Source organism: Prionailurus viverrinus, chromosome D2 (assembly GCF_022837055.1).
Source record: "Prionailurus viverrinus isolate Anna chromosome D2, UM_Priviv_1.0, whole genome shotgun sequence".
Lineage (NCBI taxonomy): Eukaryota > Metazoa > Chordata > Mammalia > Carnivora > Felidae > Prionailurus > Prionailurus viverrinus.
In genome coordinates, this window is record NC_062571.1 from 15,442,202 (window position 1) to 15,463,177 (window position 20,976).

The 20,976-nt window shown below is 57.7% G+C and overlaps 1 protein-coding gene across 1 annotated transcript in view; it reads left to right on the top strand.

Moving 5' to 3' along the window:
- The window catches only part of LOC125147565 (pecanex-like protein 2), a 291,684-nt gene extending 271,791 nt beyond the window's left edge, over window positions 1-19,893 (top strand). Inside the window, exons 30-35 of the mRNA XM_047824659.1 lie at window positions 5,269-5,413; window positions 5,921-6,151; window positions 6,682-6,956; window positions 7,820-8,004; window positions 17,174-17,622; window positions 19,061-19,893. Coding sequence (XP_047680615.1) covers window positions 5,269-5,413; window positions 5,921-6,151; window positions 6,682-6,956; window positions 7,820-8,004; window positions 17,174-17,622; window positions 19,061-19,234 — 1,459 coding nt within the window. The 3' untranslated portion in view covers window positions 19,235-19,893. The remainder of the gene's footprint in view (window positions 1-5,268; window positions 5,414-5,920; window positions 6,152-6,681; window positions 6,957-7,819; window positions 8,005-17,173; window positions 17,623-19,060) is intronic.
- Window positions 19,894-20,976: the final 1,083 nt, after the last annotated feature.

A 20,976-nucleotide genomic window follows, 5' to 3' on the forward strand; every position in this document is an offset into this window, starting at 1 on the left:
CAGGCCTGTGTTGTGGAGAGCTGCCGATGGGACTCACGGCCCCCGAAGCTCACTGTGGTCGGTGCTCAGGGTTGTGCCTCCCTCCGCGCCACCCCCTGCCCCGTCCTGCTGGCCCAGGGCCCTTTCCTGTGGGATTTGCCGCCACCTTGTGCTCAGTGCACCCCCACCCCCACCCCCATCCCGCGCTCTTGGACATGTCCCCTGTTTCGTTCAGGACTCAGGCATGGGTCCCAGAGGACAGATGAATGCGGGGCACTGGGGTGTATTTGTCCCCTCCCCCCACTGACACATGTCCACTGTCCTCAAACCATACTTGTGCACCCAGTCCCCCATGTGAAGAGATCCTAGCAAGCCCCCACCCGGCCCCCACATATACCTGGACAAGCTTGATCCTAAGGATAAACACAGAACGAAAGAGACGATAATGAGGACAAGGGACTTGCCAATAACAACAAGTATCAGAGCCAAAATTGAAGCTTAGGCATCCCTCCAGCCCTTCTGGGCCATATGCTGCCCCTCTGTGCAGTACCTGAACTCTAACTTTTTTTTTTTTATTAAATATTTATTTATTTCTTGGGAGACAGAGAGAGGAAGGGAAGAGAGAGAGAGGGAGACACAGAATCTGAAGCAGGCTCCAGGCTCTGAGCCGTCAGCACAGAGCCTGACACGGGGCTCGAACTCTCAACCAGATCAATGACCTGGGTCGAAGTCGGACACCCAACCGACTGAGCCACCCAGGCGCCCCTGTGTGGTACCTGAACTCTAAAACCAAGTAAGGCACGTTGGCCCTACCTGAGGGACACCACTGCTTTCTTTCGGAGTGCCCTTTACCAGGTGGGAGGTAGCTGGGATCCAAACCACGGGTTGGTTTGATTCCAGAGCCGGTAGACTAGCTTCCTGGGTAAAGAATCCATGAAGGAATTATAAATACGCCATTGATGCGGGGCGTGTGCTGAATGTATACACTAATTTAAACTTTTGAAAATGGCTGGTGACTACGTCAGGATGGTGAGGTGTGGGGGAGTACAGAGGTTAGTTCATTCGAACACACATCTTCCAGTTACACACTCTCAAAGCAAGTCTGGGTTTCTGGCCAGGTGGGTAGCTGGAGGGGAGCCGTGGCTTTGCTCCCACGCGTCCTCAGCGCGATGAGATGTTGAACATTTGTTCCCGCCTGCCTCTTTCTCATCCTTGCTGGCCTGTTTCCTCTTACAGAAGAGGGTTATAATAATCGAAATTGTGCAGGCATCCACGAAAATGAGACGAGATGATGGGATGAAAAGCGCTTAGTAATCCACAAACCGGCAGAAAAATGGAAATCGTCCCCATCTTTCTGTCTCACTGGGCAACTGGACCATGTTTGTTTGTTCTTGTCGGCGGGGGGGGAGGGGGGGGCGGAATCTTTAGCAGGAGAACGTGGCCAGGGGTGATGGAATCAGCCGTGATGCCAGTGCGTGTGGCCGAGTAGCACGGAGGGAAGAAAGCGCCCGTAAGGTGTGCTTTGCTCTCCGTGTGGACATACTCTCTGGGTCTGGAATACCGACCGAGGCAAACAGGCGGGGCTCCTTCCGCAGCCCCGTGACTAATCAGCAAGCATCGGAAGCCCAGCCTGCAAATCACACTTAATTGTTCGCATATGTTCTCCAAGCTCTCCGTTTATGGCGAAGGTACCAGAAGGCTCTTCGCCGTGCTGATCTGTAAACACATAGTGCAGGGGCCTGTTTGGAAATGGGCTCAAGTGAACAAATCAGTCGTTGTTCTGGGGAGCCCACTGTGAGTCCTGCAGAAACGACCCCAGCCTTAAAGCCGTCTCCCTCCCAGTGCTAAAATGCATCAAAGCTGGATCCCAGATAATGACCCCATTGTCCAAAACTGAAAATCCGCAAACTCCAGTGGTCCTCTGTTTCCCCGAGAGAGCAGCCCTCTCGGCTCAGCAGAGGTACTGTGAGCGTCTGGGCCGCGTGGTTCCTTCTTGTGGGGACCAGCCCGTGCCTCGTGGCCGTGAACCTGCCTGACTTCTTCCCACGAGACACCACAGCACGCCAGCACCCCCGACCCGGCTGTAACACACGAGGACGTCTCCAGATGTCCCCCAGGGGCCCAGATTGCCTGCAGTTGAGAACCAGTGAACGAGGGTGCAGGTGAGAGCTGGGCTGGTCCAGTCAGTGTGAGCAAAAGTGGGGCTTAGAGGGGAGGATAAAGGAACTTCGGGCTAGAGCAGAGCCAAGAGGATGCCTCTGTGAATAAAGAAAGCCGAGTTCCAAGACGGTGCAAACAGCCTTTGCTGCAACTGGCCATCCTCAAATTGTCCTTGTAAGGCGATGGCGGAGGATGCTGAAATGGGCTGGACCACTTAAAGCGTAAGCCTTGGGCCCTGCGTGAGGTAGAGTATCAGCAGTGAGGACAACAGGAGTTTGGACGAGCAGAAGATCACTGAGACCCAGCCTTGCAGTTGCTGGCGTCTGCTGGGATGGCAGAGTCCCTGTGAGGCAGAGGCTGGGACATCTGCGCACGTTGGCACACACACGTGCATGAATGCACACGTAGTGAAGACGGCAAGCTCGTTACTCTAGTCCCCGCCCTGCGGAGCGGGGATCGAGCCCTGCCGGAGAGTGGCTCAGGGCCAAGCGGGAAGCGGTGCAGACCCGGCCCCTCTGATGGAGTCAGGTGCAGGGGCAGGACCAGACATTTGCTCTCGGGTCGAGAGGTATGGTGTTACAACCTCAGCCACATATACAGGTCTTTTCCATTAAAAAGAAGCTGTGCTCAGGTACCAGCTACTCGCCGTCGTGAGAAGGAATAATATTTTTCTAGTGGGGTTTCTATTGAGATTTTGGCATGTCTTTAGGGCCACGGAAGCTGGTGCTTTATGTTGGCACCACGGCCTTGGTTGTGTGCGTGTGGGTGCGCTTCTTTAACACACGGCCATACACGTGTCAGGTTTCTTCTGGAACCTGTTCTGACCTGTCCCCGGCCTCACCCCACACAGCTGGACACAGCAACCCCCGAGCTGGCGATTGCCCGGCCAACAGATTCTGTGACAGGACAGGATGATCCCAGGTGGGGTGGGGTGGGGGGGAGGACCACAGGGGGATGGGGGTGGGGGTGGCTGTTTATCCCCATGAAGGTCAACCTTGACTGTCTACTCCAGCTGTTGGCCTGGCGGCGGGGCGGGGGCTCGTCATCTCTCAGCGGAATCTGAAAAAGACAAAGCCCTATGACGGTCCAAATCAGAAACATGCTGCAGGCCTCCTGGAGACCTCGCGCTCTCTGCCCCCTCCCCCGAAAGCCCTCCCCCCGCTCGATACATCCCTCTGCCTCCCTCCCCTTCATTCTCTGGAGGATAAAAGGCAGGTAATGAAACACCTTTCTTTTAGGATGCCTTTACCTTTAAGGTGCGAGGGATAAGACCCCCCAATCCAGGGAAATGCCAGTTCAGGCTTTGCCTTCTGCATTGAGAATCACTGGAAAAGAACAGCCTTACGTGCCACAGTGTCATTTTTCTCCAAAAAGAGAAATGACGAGTAAAGCATCTGTTGTTGGGGGCCTTCCCGCTTTCCGTCCTGATAAGTAAGCAGCCTGTGGCTGCCATGTACATGCTCCGGGAAACAAGACGCTGGCGCCTTGAACTCCCTGCTCTGCTCTTTTCTCTGCAGACGCTGCTCTGGGTGTCTGGGCGAGCCCCGTAATCTTCCTTTGCCGCCACCCCCATCCCTGCGTCTGGAGGAGTGTTTTCTCTTCCCGGGTGTGTAGGCAGCCTCTCCGGGATAAAACCCACCCGTGTTCTGGCATCTAGCTGTTCCTTTGCAGGGCTTAGCTCTCATCTGGTGACGGGGGCATTTTCGGCGGTTTTCAGCTGAGAGCAGATAGTACTCGTCGCTGTAAAACTTGTGCTCGGCCCTGCCGTCCTGTGCCTCCCCCATCGGTGCCTCCCAGGTGGCCACTGAGCCCACAGCCCCGGGGAAGTCTTTGTTCTGTGAAGGGAGAGCTTTTCGGGAAGGCTTGCCTCCTGGAACTCTTTCTGGAAGGTTCTGGGCTCCTCCAAGCCACAGCACCCCAAGCCCCCACCTGCCTAGACCCTGGCTGCTTCCGTTTCCCACAGTCTGCTCTGACTCGAAGCCACGGCGTCCCTCTCAAGAGGGTTCCAGAAGGAAATTAATGCGAGCGGTACATTTTGCAACGAAATGCTAAAATAGCAATCAGTGCAACTATTTCCCTGACGTGCAGGTCTAATGTGCTGCGTTGAATCAAAAGTCTTGCTCAGTGAGCCAACTCATTAAATCCTTATGAGCGGCCATCCTCAGAGATTTTCCTTCTCACACATTCTCCTGCTCATTCTGTCCCAGTTCAGCCCTATCAGGACTGCTGTTTCTTGTACTTGCCTCATAACTACCTCTCAGGGATGTGAGAGGCCAGGGTCTTTCGCGGTGGCTGTGATGGAGGATGTGAGTGGAAATAAAGGAGAGAGGAAGAACACCTCTTCCTGTCCCCATTATGTGGGATCCATCGCCTTTCCCAAACCCGGGTTCCTGACGTTCATCCAAGACGTAAAGGACCCAGACCATGAAAGATTTCCCTTGGGCAAGCCATGTGTTCTGGGTCCAGGCAATGCTCAATTATGTGCAGGAAATGGAAGCAGAGCAGGAAAAGCTCAGAAACGTGAAAACCTGGATAATCCTGAAAAACCCTTTGGCCTTTCATTCTAACCCTCCCCCGTATTCCATTTCCAGCAGCCATTCACAAAAGGGCGTGCCTGGGGAACGGAAGTGCTCAGACAATCCAAATGACCGATTCGGGATTCCGACGGGTGTTGTTGCTTTCTCTGCATCCTGTGGTAGAATCCAGTTTTTATTATGAGTGACCTAACCTGGAGGAGACCTTGAGAAACGCAAAGGAGAATGGTCCCCAGGTGGCCCTGTCAGTCACCCCCCGAGAAGGTCACCGCTGGGCCTCCTGGAATAGAGCACCTGCATGTGGGGGCTCGCGGTGACCACGGCCTGCACCGTCACACTCAGACATCAAGCACGAGTGGCTTGGGGTGGCTCCCACAGCTACTGAGGCTGACCACGACCCTGGCTATCGGGGTGGGGGTGCGGGTCTGGGTGCAGGCTCTGGCCGGGCAGTGGTACACTCTGGGCTGCTCAGGCTTTTAAAGGCTGGAAGGTCCTTCTTGGCGTGACAGATGGGGGGCTTGGACCTTGCTCAAAGCGACAGGTTTCTGAACACTGTTCAGTGGGAACAAACAGTAATTTGGACTTTGCTTTTCAGCCTGGACTCTTTCCTGTATGGCCTTCACACCCTCTTCAAAGGTGACTTTAGAATAACAGCACGAGACGAGTGGGTATTTGCCGACATGGACCTTCTGCATAAAGTTGTCGCCCCGGCCATCAGGATGTCCCTGAAGCTTCACCAGGTAAAAACCAAAACAACAATCCATTTTTTATAAAAGGATAAGCCTGAAACATGATGGGGGACAAAGCCTTTTTCAAAAACATAGTCCTTTTCTTGGCATGACGTTTGTGAGCGGGCGTGTAACTAAGCATCGAGGCCGTCCAGATATTCTTGACCTCAGCGGTGGTGACTGGTCTGCAAGAGCTGCTGGGGGGTGGTGATGTCCCGCTAGGACAGAGAAGGGGAGCTGGCCACCGAAAATGACATCTCAGAAGTACCCAAACTGTATTGCAAAGGCAGAGAAACCTAAGGCTGAAAGCTGTTTCCCTAGGCACGTTCCAGCGGTTAGGACAATGGGACGAGGACGTGTCCTCTACCCCGTCAGGATTCGGAAGGAGTGTGGGAAGAGAGTCCACGTGGAGTGGACTTGGCCCTTCGGGTCACCGGCCGAGTCGCCATGTGGTCACTCACCCACGGATCAGCTCGCTGGTCTTCCCCGAGCCCGCACATGGACCTCTTTCCCCCCCAGGACCAGTTCACTTGCCCCGATGAATATGAAGACCCAGGGGTCCTCTATGAGGCCATCCAGTCCTTTGAGAAGAAAGTCGTGATCTGCCACGAGGGCGACCCGGCCTGGAGAGGCGCCGTGCTGTCCAACAAGGAGGAGCTGCTCACCCTGCGTCACGTGGTGGACGAGGGCACTGACGAGTACAAGGTCATCATGCTCCACAGGACCTTTCTGAGCTTCAAGGTGATCAAGGTACAGTGTTCCTACCTCCCGGCTGGCACCAGCGGTCACGTCTCAGGGACACAGTCTCGGAGGAGCGGAGGTGGGCAAAGGGGCCAGGGTCCCTCGAGCCTGTGAGAACCAGTGTGTCCACAAGGGCTTTGGCGAGGAGTCCTGGTAGACACGCGTGTAGATGAGGGTCAGGATCTGCCTTGTTTTTAAACACTTTTCTAGTTCGCCAAAGTTCCAGAACTTTCTGTAATAACCTATCCCTGGACCTGGGGGCTTTCTTACCAGTGTTTCTTTTCTTCGTATAGCCTCGAACCACTGGACCAAAGCAACAGCTTTCTTATTCGCCCTGTTTCCCCATGAAAGTGGCATCATACCCATCTTACAGGACTGCCCGCGGCTCCGGCTTGACTGTGAAAACAGCTTTAGGCCAAAGTCCTGTGGTCACAGATACTCAGACCCATAGCCCCGGTCGCTCTCCGTAGGTTAAAATCAACAGACTGAAAACACATGCCACCATCTGCTTTTCTCTCCGTTCCTTCCCCCACCTGCAGGTTAACAAAGAATGTGTCCGCGGCCTCTGGGCCGGGCAGCAGCAAGAGCTCATATTCCTTCGCAACCGCAACCCGGAGCGCGGAAGCATCCAGAACAACAAGCAGGTCCTCCGAAACTTGATTAACTCCTCCTGTGACCAGCCCCTGGGGTACCCCATGTACGTCTCCCCACTAACCACGTCCTATCTAGGGACCCACAGGCAGCTGCAGAGCGTCTGGAGCGGCCCCGTCACTTTGGACGGCATCAGGATGTGGTTCCGAACCAAGTGGTTAAGGTAGGTCTTTACCACCAAGGCCTTCATCCAGACGTTGGCGGGGGGGTGGGGGGGGAGCTCCCCCACTTCTGGTTAGAGTTTCACTGTTGTGTGATTAAAACCGCTATTCCCGTGTGGCCTAACAGATCATTTGTTTCCCTGAGCAGTCTTGGATGACAAATCAGGGAAACCTCACGCAGATGAGAATCTGTGTCCCTCGCACTTGCTGAGGCTGAGGTCTGGCTGGCGTTCGTGCACGGCGTTCACGCACAGCGTTTGTGCAGGGCATTCGTCACAGCGTTCATAAACTGCGTTCGTGCACAGGGTTCGCGCACGGCGTTCGCGCGCAGCGTTCGTGCACGGCGATCACGCAGAGCATTTTTACGCAGTGTTCGTAAACAACGTTCGGGCACAGCACTCATGCACAGAGTTCGTGCACAGTGCCCGCGCAGAGCGGCACGGGTTATGGGTCTGCAGGAGTAGCTGTTGTACATCTGTTACGGGGCCAGGGCCTGAACTCCCCAGCACACGGCTTCCAACCAATAAACCTTTCTGCTTGGGATAATGTCTCTGGTTAGCTGGGATGAATTCTAGGCGGTTTGGCCCAAGTATGGCAGAGCTCCAGATCTCAGGCCTCGAAGCCCAGGGTTCTTTCAGAAGGTCAAGGCTGCAGCATGTGGATCCCGATGTGTCATTCATTTCTCAGGCACTGGCATTTGGGGAGCAGACCCCTCCCCCGCTCCCCTGCATCCCAAGTGTGGTGCTCACCTGTAGAGTGTGGTCTTTTTTAATCCTGATTTCCACAGGGGTGTGGTGGGGCACTGGAGGGGGGGGGCGGGTAGAAATGTCTGGTGAGGGCCCTGGAAGTCCCTCTCCCCCGACAGGATGCGGAAGGGCTGTAACGCCGGCCAGCATGGTACAGGCAACATCGAAGACGTGGATGGGAGGGCTGCCCCGTCCGCAGGAGGCGGCCACGCTCCAGGCGGCGAGAGCCAGGAGAGCAGCACGGAGCAGCCCAGAAAAGATGGGACCCACCACTGGTCACCGCACGAAGGGACACAGAGGACAGGTGGGTGCAGTGGGCCTCACGGTTACTGATCAAGGCTCCTCTGGTCCCCGTGACCGACACCACGGGTTATGCTGTCATTCTAGCCTCGGAGAACTCCTTCTTACAAGAAGAAAAAATCAGGATTGGGCCACAGGATGCCCTAAATTTACTGACTCTTGAAGGTTCTACCCAGGAAAACCTCTGGTAGACTCAGCTTTTTTTTTTTTAAGTTCATTTATTTATTTTGAGAGAGCACACAAGTTGGGGAGGGGCAGAGAGAGAGGGAGGGAGGGAATCCCAAACAGGTTTCACACTGTCAGCAAGAGCCCAACAAGGGGCTCGAACTCACAAACCGTGAGATCATGACCTGAGCCGAAATCAAGAGTTAGATGCTTAACCGACAGAGCCACCCAGACGCCCCTATTAGAACTCAACTTTTATCCTTTATCCATATCCTATCACCTTAGCCAGCCATCTGTCTGTCCATCTGTCCCCCCCCTTACTCACTTGGTGGCCATCGGATCGTGTGCCTACTGTGTGTGGCTGTGCTGTAGCTACCGATCCAGGCTGGCATGTGCCTCCTTCCAGGAGTGGACCCTTATTCCTCTCTGCATCTGTGGGGTGCACAGACAGGCCTCCTGCCCCCCCTTTCCTGCTTCTCTCTGGTTCCTGCCTCCACCCCCCCCACCCCACCCCCACCCCCCCCCCCCCCCGCCACATACACCTGCCATTTCAGAGGACAAGAAACGAGGCGGAAAAGGGTGCCGGCAGACCTGATGGACGAGGTGCACTGGTCCATGCCTGGGGAGAGTTTAAAGTTTAGAATCGCTTTGCAACTGATGCCCACCTAGTGAGGCTCACCCAGGTGGATGAGGTCCTGAAGCCCGCTCCCCTGGGGAGAGGGTAGGAGAGGCGGCACCGAGGGCTCGAGAGGACACGCCAGGTGGCTTCAGGACGGGCAGCTGCTGTGTCCTAGCTCCTGCCCACACATCGGTGCTCGGCTTTGCCCTTCACAACTTGTTAAGCTGTTACACCGTTTGGCCTTGGCGCTTCCTTACCATCCAGAAGCCTTCGCTAAACACCTCTCTGTGCATGTCCCACAGGCCAGCTCTGTACGGAGGGAGTTAGCAAGGGACGGTCCCTGCCTCCTGGAAGTGCCCCAAGCAAGGCTGAGGATTTGACTGAAACAGTGAGGGTTTACAAAAACACAGGCAAGGTGGTAGGTAGATAGATGATAGGAAGGAATGAAGGAGGAAGAAGAAAGAAAAAGAAAGAAAGAAAGAAGAAAGAAAGAAAGAAAAAGAAAAAGAAGGAAGGAAAGAAAGAAAGAAGAAAGAAAGAAAGAAAGAAAATAGTATAATACATATAGGGAGGGACACCTGAGTGTCTTAGTCAGTTAAGCGTCCAGCTCTTGATTTCAGCTCAGATCATGATCTCAGGGTTCATGAGTTCAAGCCCCGCTTTGGGCTCTGCACTGATGGTTAGGCACCTGCTTGGGATTCTCTCTCACCCTCTCTCTCTCTGCCCCTCCCCTGCTTGTGCGCTCTCTTTCTCAAAATAAATAAACTTAAAAAAAATACACATACATAGGGAGGGGCGGGGGGAGAGATGACAGATGGATAAGCCCAAGAGACGGAAAGGTAGAAGATGGAAGGAAGAAGATGGGGAGAGAGAGGGAGATGGGTGGATAGGCAGAGTGGCTGGCGTTAGCTGCTCAGAGGGGACAGAACCCCCTGCCCCTTGACTGAAGCCATCCTCCCTGAACGCTGAGTGAGCGGTGCCCCTGCCCGGCCTGAGGCCTCAGTGTGTGGCTCGCTCTCAGGCTGGGACTTTCTTACTGCTTGGCTGACCCTTGTTGTTACTGAATGAGGAATGTTAAGGTTCAAGATCACCGAAGCGATTTTCCAGATGGGAACGTGCAAGGTGGCTTCCACATGGAGAAGAGGCTGCGTGTTTGTCCAGGTGGCTCGTCTGCAGCGGAGAAAGTCTGGGGCCGGGGGATCTGGCGGGAGGAAGGCCGGGTGTGCTGGACGAGCCTCGGACCCAGTGAGATTCCTCCTCTTCGTAAGGAGTAAAAGGGTGCCTGCTGTGCTGGGCCCGGCAGAGTCTAGAGTTCCTCCCTCTCCTCACAGCCCAGATGCCGTGGGTCGTGAATGTTCTTCCCATTTACAGCCAGAGGCCAGCACCTGGGAGCAAATACAGACTTTGGGGGCAGATATTACAGCAGGATCTTCCAGAGGCCAAACCAGCTGTTAAGTTTTCCTTATTGCTTCTCAAAACTGCTCCTGCCAAGGTCACTCCTGGCTTTCCATGCTCTCCAAGGTGCCTGGGCTCCCAGACCAGCGGTCGTCCTGTTCAGGGGCCTGAGGGGGCCCATCGCCAGGCCCCAGCGGCTTTGAAGCCACCCGCCCCGGGTGTATCAGGACATCCCTGCTGCGGTGACAGATCTTAATAAGTAACAATTGTTGTGCCCGACCCTCACCTGTGTGCTTTCCAAGTGCAAATTCACTAGTGTCACCATGACCCAAAGAGAGAGCCCCTCCCCATACTCACCTTGCAGCTGAGGGGACGGGCATGAAGTCACATCACTGCCCAGAGTCACGCAGCTGGGACTCAGACCCAGAAGCTGCCATCCTAACCACCGGGCACGGTCCCTGCACTCTGGCCCTGGGGTGCTGTGTCACCTCATCAAGTGCCACCCTCGTCCCCAAGCCCGGGCACGAGCCGATGGGGCCGCCGGCCTGCACCTGCCCCAGCCCTCCATCTGTGCTGCTGGCCGCGTCCCTGCCCTGAGTTTGTCCTGTCCCCTGGCTGGCGAGTCTCCTCTCACACCTGGTCTCCCTTGTGACCCACGAGCAGGCAAAGCTGACACTCCGTTCCTCCCCAAGCAGCCAGCCGGGCTTCCTTTATGTCCCCACTTGGGGGTGGGGGCACAGGGGGGAACTCGTGCTGACATGCCTGCAGAGGAGGAGTCACTGCCCCGCTGCAGGGGGTCAGAGGACCCAGAGCGGGTAGGATGGGCCAGCTCGCCCCTCCCCTCCCCTCCCCACCTCACACACAGGAGGCACTTCTCTCTTGCTCTCTTTGGCCCTTCCCGCAGCCCTGATGACTCCTGGCAGCCAGAGCGGTGTCCTTTGAACTTAAGGCAGGTCAAGGCATTCTTTAGCTGAATCTCGGTGTCACGGCCTCCCTTCCCACCAGCGGCAAAGCTGGAGCCCTTTGCCAGGGCAGCTATCACAAAGTACCACGCACAAAATGGCTTGCCCCACAGAAACGGTTGTGTCCCAGTTAGGGATGCTGGAAGCCGGTGATCAAGGCGATCAAGGTGCCGGGAGGTCTGCTTCCTCCCTAGGGCTGTGGGAGGATGTACGCCAGGCCTCTCCCAGCTTCTGGGGTCTGCTGGCCGGCTTTGGCATTCCTTACCTTGTAGACACATCACCCCCTCTCTCTGCCTCTGCACGTGGTGCTCTCCCTGGGACACCTCCCGGGTCTGCGTCCGAATCCCCCCTCTCTTTGAGGATGCCAGTCCCGCGGGAGGAAGGCCCCCCGGTATGACCTCATGGGACAAATTACACCTGTAACCGCCCTATTCCCAAGTAAGGTCACATTCTGAGGTGCTAGGCGTTAGGACTTGAGTGTGTGGATCTGGGGGGCACGCTTCTGCCCTCGCCTGGCCTGCATGGCTCCCCGTGACGGACCATCTCCCCGATACCTACTTTCCGCCCTCTGGCCGGCTCACGTTGCCCTGGTCCCTGGGCCTCCTCGCTGACCCTCATCACGCAGGCTCCCCCTCAGGGCCTCTGCACTCCTGCTTCCTCCGGCTCCAACATGCTTCTTCCCACGTCGCGGGTCCCCCGCTCACTCGCCCAGCCTCTCATCGAATGCCTCCTGCCAGAGAGGCCCCAGCAGGCCGGTCACACAGCACCGCCCCCACTCTGCCCTGCCACCACCGCGTCAGGGACCGGGAGCTGTCCACTGTCCCCGGCCTGCGACAGCACAGTGCAGTGGGTGCTGGGTGTGGCCGGCCCTAACTTCCGCAGGGGACGGACAGATGGCCCCCGCCCCATCTCCCCCAGCGAGGGGCCCTCGTGCATGTGTGTAGGCCTCCTGTACCCCATGTGCGTCTGTACCCCATCTGTACCCTGCCGACAGCGGCAGGAAGGCCCGCCGTCCACCCCGGGAGGCAGGGGCGCCTGGGGCTGTGGTCTGAGCTCTGGGTCTGGGCGGAGACTCCCGAGTGCCAGGCGCCCAGCACAGGGCCCCGCAGGAGGGTGTGGGAGCTCGGCCTGTCCCTGGCTTCCTGGCCCTGTGGGGGGAGGTGTGGCCGCACGAGCGCCTGGGTGAGGCCCCTCTAAACTACCAGGCTAGGTGGCCGCTCAGGTCTGTGGTGGCCCTGTGCTCAGGTCTGTGGTGGCCCTGTGCTCAGCGGTCACTGAATGAACGAGTGGATGGTTGCCCCCAAGCTCTGAAAGCTGAGTTCGGCCGTTCGCACCGAGGCTTCCCTTTAGGGCCAGACGCTGGGTCATATTCCCAAGTGGGACCTCAGTGGTAGCCGGCGTCTGTCCGTCACGGCCGCGAGCACTGGCACCAAGAGCCGCTCACCCTGCTGGCTTGTCCTGGGTGCCCCAAGCCCCCTGCCAGAATCCCACCAGGGCCCAGCTCTGCACCTTCAGAAAGTTCTCCGGGAAACCTCTCCTGATGGACACTCTCCTGGTGACGCCTTGGGGACAGGGCCCTGCCCACACCAAACTGGCACAGTCCTGGGAAGAAGGGGGACCCTGGAGGGCAGCCGAGGACCACCCCCTGGGTCCCCTGCGGGCTACCGCCCACCCCTAGAGCATCCGGGGTGTCTCTTGGGAGGCAGAAGGAGCCTCACCTGGTTCACCGAAGAGCTCGAGTTCTGCAGAGAGGTTACCTCCTCCAACCATTCGGGTTAGCGTCCCCAAGGGGGCCCGGGAGCTGAGGGAAGCTGGGGGTCGTGAGTCCCAGACAGGAGATGGCAGGGGCCACCCCTCCGGCCCTCGCCCCCCTCCAAGCTCTGGCTGATGCAGAAACTGCCCAGCGTCCCCACCCTCCCCTTGGCAGCTGCCCAGGGTTCTGCCTCGTGTGAGGGCTCCCGGGGTGAGTCCTCCCTTCCTAATGCTCACCTGGGAGCTTCACAGGCGGTGGCGTGACCAAAGTGTCCATTCTGGGGGGGGGGGGGGTCACAGGGTGGGGATGGAAGCCACAACTGCACTCAAAGGGATGCGGCGTGTGAGACGGTGTCCTTGAAAGTAGCATCTGGGACCCCCAGGAGCTCCTCAGCACAGCAGGGGAATAATCTGGAGGCAGGCTGTCGTGCAGGTCCCCTGAGAGAAATCTAGAGAGGCCCAAAGTGGGTACGCGAGAGGGACAGGTTGCCTCCCCCACATTCGGGACACAGACGCCTCTCCCTCCTGCCCCTGGAAAAGGTAAACGTCACCTTGTTTTTACTACTACTGTGCTTGAAGCCATACAGGGACATCTGCCATCTTGTGTTGACATTCTCTGCACCTGCTCACCCTCTGTGAAGTACAAGGACAGGACCGTCGTCTCTGATCTCCCCGTCCCTCGGCAGGTAGAAACATGCCCCACCTTGTAAGTGGCGTGCCGGATCCCCAGGCCTCAGAGGACCAGGGAGGTGAGGGCTTCCTGAGGCTCTGTGCCGCGGACCCTTGGCACCCGATGAACAGCAGTGCCCACAGGTGTCCGCGGGGTGACAGGACAGCCACACCCAGCTGGCCCTCCAAAGACCGGGACCCCTTACGCCCACCCGCTCCTTGGCGGGTGCGGATGGCACGGGCACTCGGGGAGGGTTTCTGACTCGGGCAGGGTCAGGGGACGTTCTCCATTCCCGAGGCCCCGTGTATACCGGCCCCTGGGGTCCCAGGGACAGAAGGCCCCGAGAAGGAGCCCCTGGTGGGAAGGGGCAGCCCCAGCTGGCCGGCCGGCCCTGCCCTGGGGAGCCCAGACCTGCTGCAGCCGGTGGTGCCCTGACGAAGCCACCTGCCCGCCCTTCCGGCAGGCCGCCGCCCCCCACCCCGCCCCCACTGTGCTGCCGCGGAGACCCTGGGTTTCATCTCAGCCACAGCCCTCTCTGGCCTCCCCGTCTCCCCCCAGGCGAATCAAACTCCTGTGCCCAAACGAGTGGAGACCAGGGCTCCCAGAAAGGGAGACTGCCCAGCCAGCGGACGTTAAAGGCTGTCCGCCGGTCAAGGGGAGGGGATTCCCACGCCCAGATCTCTGTCCTTGGCTCGGAAAGTCCCTGCCCCAGCGCCCCACCCCAGAGGCCACCCTCCAGTGCACGGTGAGGGCCCGGCCTGCCTGCAGGGGCACACCCGGGGGTCTCAGCCTCTAGGGCAAAGTACTGTCTAAGCTTCTCCAGTGGTTCTAATGGCCGAGGTCAAGAAGCCGTGTCCCCACTCGAAACTTTCCGGGGCCAACTCTGTTCCTCATCAGGGATTTATGACGCTCTAGGGTCTCGGTGTGAGGTCAGTCCTATGGGAGGGTCCCTGCCGTCCCTTACTGCCAGTCAGCGTGCTGTGTGCTGAGCCTTTGGGCACAGCACAGCCGTCGTCCCTTCAGAGGGGCGGGGAGGATGGCGGCCAGTGCCGTGCACACCGTAGAGCAAACAGTTACCACCCGTGGGCTGAGCACCGTGCGGGAGGGAGGCCCCGGGGGTCGAGGTGGAGGGCCTGACTCCCTGGAAGGGCACGACAGAGCAGCTTAGCCAAGTGGCAGTGATGGAACGGTCGGAAGGGTGAGTGTGAACCAAATTCTAAGGACGGGGATCTTGTTTTACGGTGCCCAAGGCTCGATTCCCGTAACCGGGGACCCAGCCGCTCCTTCCCCTGGGCCCTGCTTCTCGGTTCTCAGCCGAGCGTCCCAATCCCGGTCCTTGCCAGACTCCCGGAGGACGGACCCCTGTCCCCAGCCCGCCACACTGCGTCTGCTGCCCCCCTGCCCCCCATGTGCCCCGCACTCACTATACGGTCTCGATCACGGCCCAACGGCCTGCAGCCTTCTTGCCACGCCAAGAAGTAGACGTCCCAGCTGGAAGGGGACTGGTCGCTGTGGTGGAGGCTGGTGGCCTACTTGTGGGACGGCAGTTAGGAATTCATAACTAATCTGAATCCCAGACTGGACAGGAAGGCTCTGCTCTCCAATAGGAGGCGTCCCAGAACCTGTCAGATAACCATCAAGGATGGAGGAATGGTGCCAACATGATGAACCGAGGAGGGTAATTTCTATGGTATTTCAACCCGGGTTCTAAGGAGGTTTGCCCCACAAACGCTCCTCATTTGATAATGGAGAACTGGCAAAGTAAGTAAAACTGGAAAATAATTACCCTGAGCAGCACAGATGAATTTAGCACGATTTGCTTACTTGTTCCACTTGCAGAATTAATTAAAAAAAAAAATTAAGAGCAGCAATAACAACCACAAAAGGCAACAAGAGTGAAGCGATGAGATGCGGGGAGGCACGTTATCTTGCACAGAACACAGACCATTCCTCTTGGACGGACAGATGGGTCTTCGTCCCTTTGTTTCTGGGGCCCGCTGATGAGTTCCCCCACCGAGCACGGGTGGTCTGCTACCCAGCCATCAAAATCACTGACTTGTGGATGAATGTAGGGTATTTTTGGACAGCAATCAGCATTACGGTATAAATCACAAACAGATGTTTGGCCTTGTCAGACTGAACAGACTACCAAATCACCGTCTCTGCTAATTCACATTCGTCAGGGTCCCTTTTCTCCCCATTTTTCCCTCCGAGAGGGTAACTTAGCTCTTGGGTGTGGGTGGATCAGATGGGCGCCGGCCCCGGGTTGAGAGCGCCAGGCCAGGGGCTGCCCACGCTCCTCCCAGTCCTGTGGGACTCTGAGCAGCACCGTGGGTGGGTCCCTCCAGCAGGTGGGCAGAAGCGACCAGGTGGGGACACCTGTGGAGACGGGCACCCCCCCCCCCATCCTGCTGTCTACACTGCACTGGATCCACATGAGGCAGAGGGCCCTTGCAGCCAAAAAGAGGCAGAGTAGAGGCGGGGCTGGAGGGGACCCCTGGAATCTCTGTATTAATATGGTCCCTAAGGCACGCTCTCTCAAGGACAGGTCTCTTCTCGGGGCCTCCTATACACATACGTAAGGATTTTAGAATTGCCAGATGCACAGTTACTAACTTGGACATTTGGGGTGAGGTGGAACATGAGAAAATGCATGGGACAGTCCTCAGGGGGCCACCCCTTCAGCCCCTCTGTTTTTACCGACTGAATGCCTACATCGTCGCGGCTTCGGGAGACATATCGATAAGGCAGTTGGTAGAACCGTGTGTGAGGTCACTATCTGCTCCCTTCAAAATGATAGTTCAGAATTAGAGCCTAGAAATTGTTGCTTAAGCGACTCAGCATCCTGGCGAGCACACGCCTTCCTCCCCCCGCTTCCCTATACAACTGCCAGCGGTCGCGTCCTTCTCCCAGAGACGTGGGCAGGACCAAGCCTTTGGGGCAGTCGGAACCCTTCTGTCGAGAATGGCCTTGTGTCCGCAAGCCTCAGCAGGAGCCCTGAGCCCAGGCGTGGCCGGCACAAGGGAGTTGGGGGCCACGCGCATGTCAATGTGCATGTCAATGCGGGCCTGGGCCTGGCCAGTCACACCTGTGAGGGCTTCTTCTTAATGACCTTGATTTTAGGGGAAAACTTTTGTAGAAAACAAAGGCTGAGGCAGGTGGCTCAACCATTCCCCCCCACCCCCACCCCCCCCCCCGGCACCTTTTGAGGCAACTAAAAATGACACAAGCCTGCATGTTTCTTCCCTTTATCGCTGCTTATCGGATGAGCATAGGAACCAAGGTCCTAACGCAGGAACCGAATTGGATTTGCTTGCTAGGGTCAAATTACACTGTCAAGTGACACATCCCAGGGTGCCTGGGTCTGGAGCTTCCGGAAACGCAGGACTCGCGTCGATCACCCTGACCCCCGCTCCCCGTGGCAACACTTCCACTTGCCCGGGGGCTGCCGGGGGCTCTTGGCTCAAGCCACAGTCCTCAGGGTCCCGGGAGGGGCCGTCCCGACCTTGGCCACAGTGGACCAACCCGGGGCCCAGCTGCCCGTCTCGCCGCACAGACCTTGACATTGGTAAGCACCTGCTGTGGCAGCCGGTTCCGCTTTGTTTTACAGGCGGGAGGAAAGGCCGAAGCCAGTCTGTCCAAGCGCACGAGGCGTTGAGCCAAAGGCCGCCCGGGCTGAGCTCATCGGGCCCCATCCTAGAGAGCCACCCGGCCTTCCTGCAGACGTCCACGTCGGTCCACGAGCTGGCCCAGAGGCTCTCGGGCAGCCGGCTGTCCCTGCACACCTCGGCCGCGTCCCTGCACTCGCAACCCCCACCGGTCACCACCACGGGCCACCTGAGCGTCCGCGAGCGGGCCGAGGCGCTGATCAGGTCCAGCCTGGGCTCGTCCACCAGCTCCACCCTGAGCTTCCTCTTCGGCAAGAGGAGCTTCTCCAGCGCTCTGGTCATTTCTGGACTCTCTGCCGCGGAGGGGGGCAACACCAGCGACACGCAGTCGTCCAGCAGCGTCAACATCGTCATGGGCCCCTCAGCCCGGGCCGCCAGCCAGGCCACACGGGTAAGGGGCTCGGCCGGCGGGCCAGGGTGGGGGTGCGGGCCCCCGCGTCTGCAATCGCCTCGTCCACGGGGGCCCCAGACAGGAGGTGTTCTGGCCATGCGCGGAGGCAGACGAGACACACGGCACACGTCCCGCAGGTGATGACACACAGCAGGCAGTACGGAGGCTGCGGGACACGGGAGCTGGGCTGAACTGCTCTCCTTAGCCCCGAACCCGGGATGCGAGCGGGTCCACTCCCCCCCCCCCCCCGAGCAGGAACACGTTCTCCTTCGTTCCCTTTTCACGCCAGTCTGGCCCGAGGGAGGGGGAAGAACACACATCAACACCGGCGTCAGACTACGGTCCGTTCCTTCCGCCGGATTCAATCTGAAAGCTGCCGTGGTGTGGCCTTCTGCGCATGTATTTAAATGCTAGGAAACGAGAGGTTGAGGGACTCCCCCTAAGCAAACGGCTCCTTACCCAGAGCTCCAGGCGAGCGGACGTGAGGCGAACACTCGCGCCTCCTAAGAGAGAAAGTGAGTGAACGGACACTCCCCACCCAGCGGTCGGGAGGCGAGGACGGGAGGCACAGGGCGCACTTGGGTGTCACAGTGCAGGTCTCCCGAACTCCTTCTGGGTGTTCACACATTCTCCCGCTCTAAAAAGCACGGGAGTCACGGCCTGCCCCTCTCTGGTTGGGGGACTTGTCTGCAGCGGGCTGACGGGGGCCACGCCACGGGAAGGTGCCCTTCCCACCCCTGGCTCCACGGTCGGCAGGAACCCCCTCCGCGGGGCCGTGGGGCCGCGGCAGTGGTGGGGTTGTAGGCCTCCTGGAGCCCCACGCCACACCGCCAAGGGCAAGGAGGCTGGCTCCTTCAGGAGCTGTAACTGGGTTTAGTTAGGTCACTAAGGTCTAATCAAGCTTCCCTCATAAAAATGCACAGTAACAGACTTTTCTCCCACCGCTCAATCTGTTTAAGATGCCGTCTGTGGGTGTGGTTCTGGGATTCTGGCAAATTCAGTTTCCCTCTTTCCAACAGGACAGCTGGGCCCTTGGCACTCTGTGCACCCAGGGTAAATAACCATCCGTATGACGGTTCAGGGGCAAACCTGCCGTACTGAGCGTTCCTGCCAGGCGGGAAGTGTGTGTGGGGGGGGAACGCTGGCCAGAACCAGGAAATCCAGGCACACGGTGACCTCTCCCCCGAGGGCCCGTGTTCCCAGCATGGCCTGGGGAAAGGTCCCCGTGTGCAGAGCCCCTAGCCGCCCCCCCACCCCCGGCACATCGGACCCCTGGTTTCCTTCCTTCCCCACCGAAGCCAGAACCCCGGGCCCCCGCATCTGACCTGGGACCTGCCGCGTGGGTGGGTTAGGTCGGCCCCTGCGGCGGCGGGTGGGGATTCGAAGCGGCGGTAGGTAACATTTGCTGAGACCCCTGCCTCTCCTTTCTCTCTGGAAGCACCTCTCTGAGCCGTGTGAACCCACCGAGGCCACCGAGCAGGGGCAGCTTCGCGACCGCCGTCTGGCCGAGGCCATGGCAGAGAACGGGGGGCTGATGTGCAGGAGAGCAAGCCAGGAGGACATGGGCCTGGACGACACGGCTTCCCAGCAAAGTGCGTCCGATGAGCAGTAGGGGGGCAGGGCTGGCCAGAAGCCCCTCCTGTGGAAAAACGAGGGCTGCTGTAGCCAACAGTGACTGTACCTCGGCTTCTGGAAGAGTCTCACGTGAGGATAAAACACGGGGCAGCACACCCCCTTCCCCCGACACTGCCCCAAGCCACCCCCGGAGACCCCAGACGTGGGACGCACAACACACTTTCCAGAATTTGAAAATTCTAACAAAAAGCCATGTAATATCTTAAATAGAGTAGAGCGCATAAATAACTCTTTCCTGCCCTGAAGAAACTAAGACAAGTGCATGTTCATAATTGGCATTTTATACATTACCGTTACCACGTTAAAGGGACAGCAGCACCCGTCGTACCATCCGCTGGTCAAATGCAGTAGGGTTCAATCTACGCATAAAGAAAACCTCACTTCTTTATAGTATTTATGCAGACGTCAAGCATAAGCCAGTGGCGGCTTTTCTGCAAGAAACGTGGTAGTGCATGAAGTCGGGTCTAAAGTATCCCGTGAGAGATCCAGCGACGCTGGCGACCCACGTGTAGAAATCTAGGCCTGTGGGGGGAGCACGGAAAGCCATTTGGAATCCCATGACGCTCAACTGTAGTCCCCCGCTTCCCACAACCAGGCCTGTCTCGCCCGGCGCTCCCATTCGCTCACAGGAATGTTCGCTGGTTTTCCGAGCCGGGCGATCCTTCCCGGGTCACAGAACACTTGCACACACCTTCGTTTTTGGAATTAAAATGTTTACAGTTACTGTTGTGTCCGGTTGCTTGAATTCTGCTGTAGCCTTTACTGTGAGAATGACATCTGGGCAAATTCTGGGACTTTGCCCACCTGAAGACCCCCTACCGGGTAAAGCAGAAACCCGGTTCCTTGTGGATGTAATGGGTGGGGGTGGGGGGGCAAGGGGGTCCATGAAGAGTATCATCACCGACCTGTGGTTCATCCCTTCTGGAAAGAAAAGAGTTAGAAATACTCATTTTGGAAACGGTTCTGCAAGTTTCTTCAAGGAATCTAGGATTTGGAAGTGTGGGGAGCAGGGGAGGGCATGGTGGAGAATTTCCTCCCCCCCGCCGCCCCGTAAGTAGATGGTAATACTGTTTCTTTTTTCAAAACAAGAACTGCCAATTAATAATAATAAGTAGGCTCTGTAAGCAGAGGCACAGTACATTGTTCTCACATCAGTGATCCCTGGAGATGCAAAGTTGGCTATTGATTTAAATGCAGGTGATTGTCTAATGAGAGGCTGCTAGAACCTTACTGTAGTTCTCCAAATTGGCCAAACCAAACTTGGCTGGCAGTCCCTGAAATCCTCTTGGGCCACTTTACAGCCAAGCCCTCAGGACTAAATGCCCGGCCCTGAGCTGTGAGCGTGGCCTCCCCACAAAGGGCATCTCCATGAATTCCGTAAGAAAAACGACAGATGCCCAGTAGCAGCCTGATGTGAGCTGACCACCCAGTAGGCATCCAGAAGCAAGCGACGCAGAAAGCCATTGTGTTCCACAGAAAATGAATCTCCTGGGGCACCTGGGTGGCTCGGTCGGTTAAGCGTCCGGCTTTGGCTCTCAGGTCGTGATCTCACGGTTGGTGGGTTCGAGCCCCGCGTCGGGCTCTGTGCTGACAGCTCAGAGCCCAGAGCCTGCTTCGGATTCTGGGTCTCCCCCTCTCTCTGCCCCTCCCCCCGCTCACATTCTGTCTCTCAAAAATAAATAAACGTTAAGGAAAAAAATAAAGAAATGAATCTCCTGA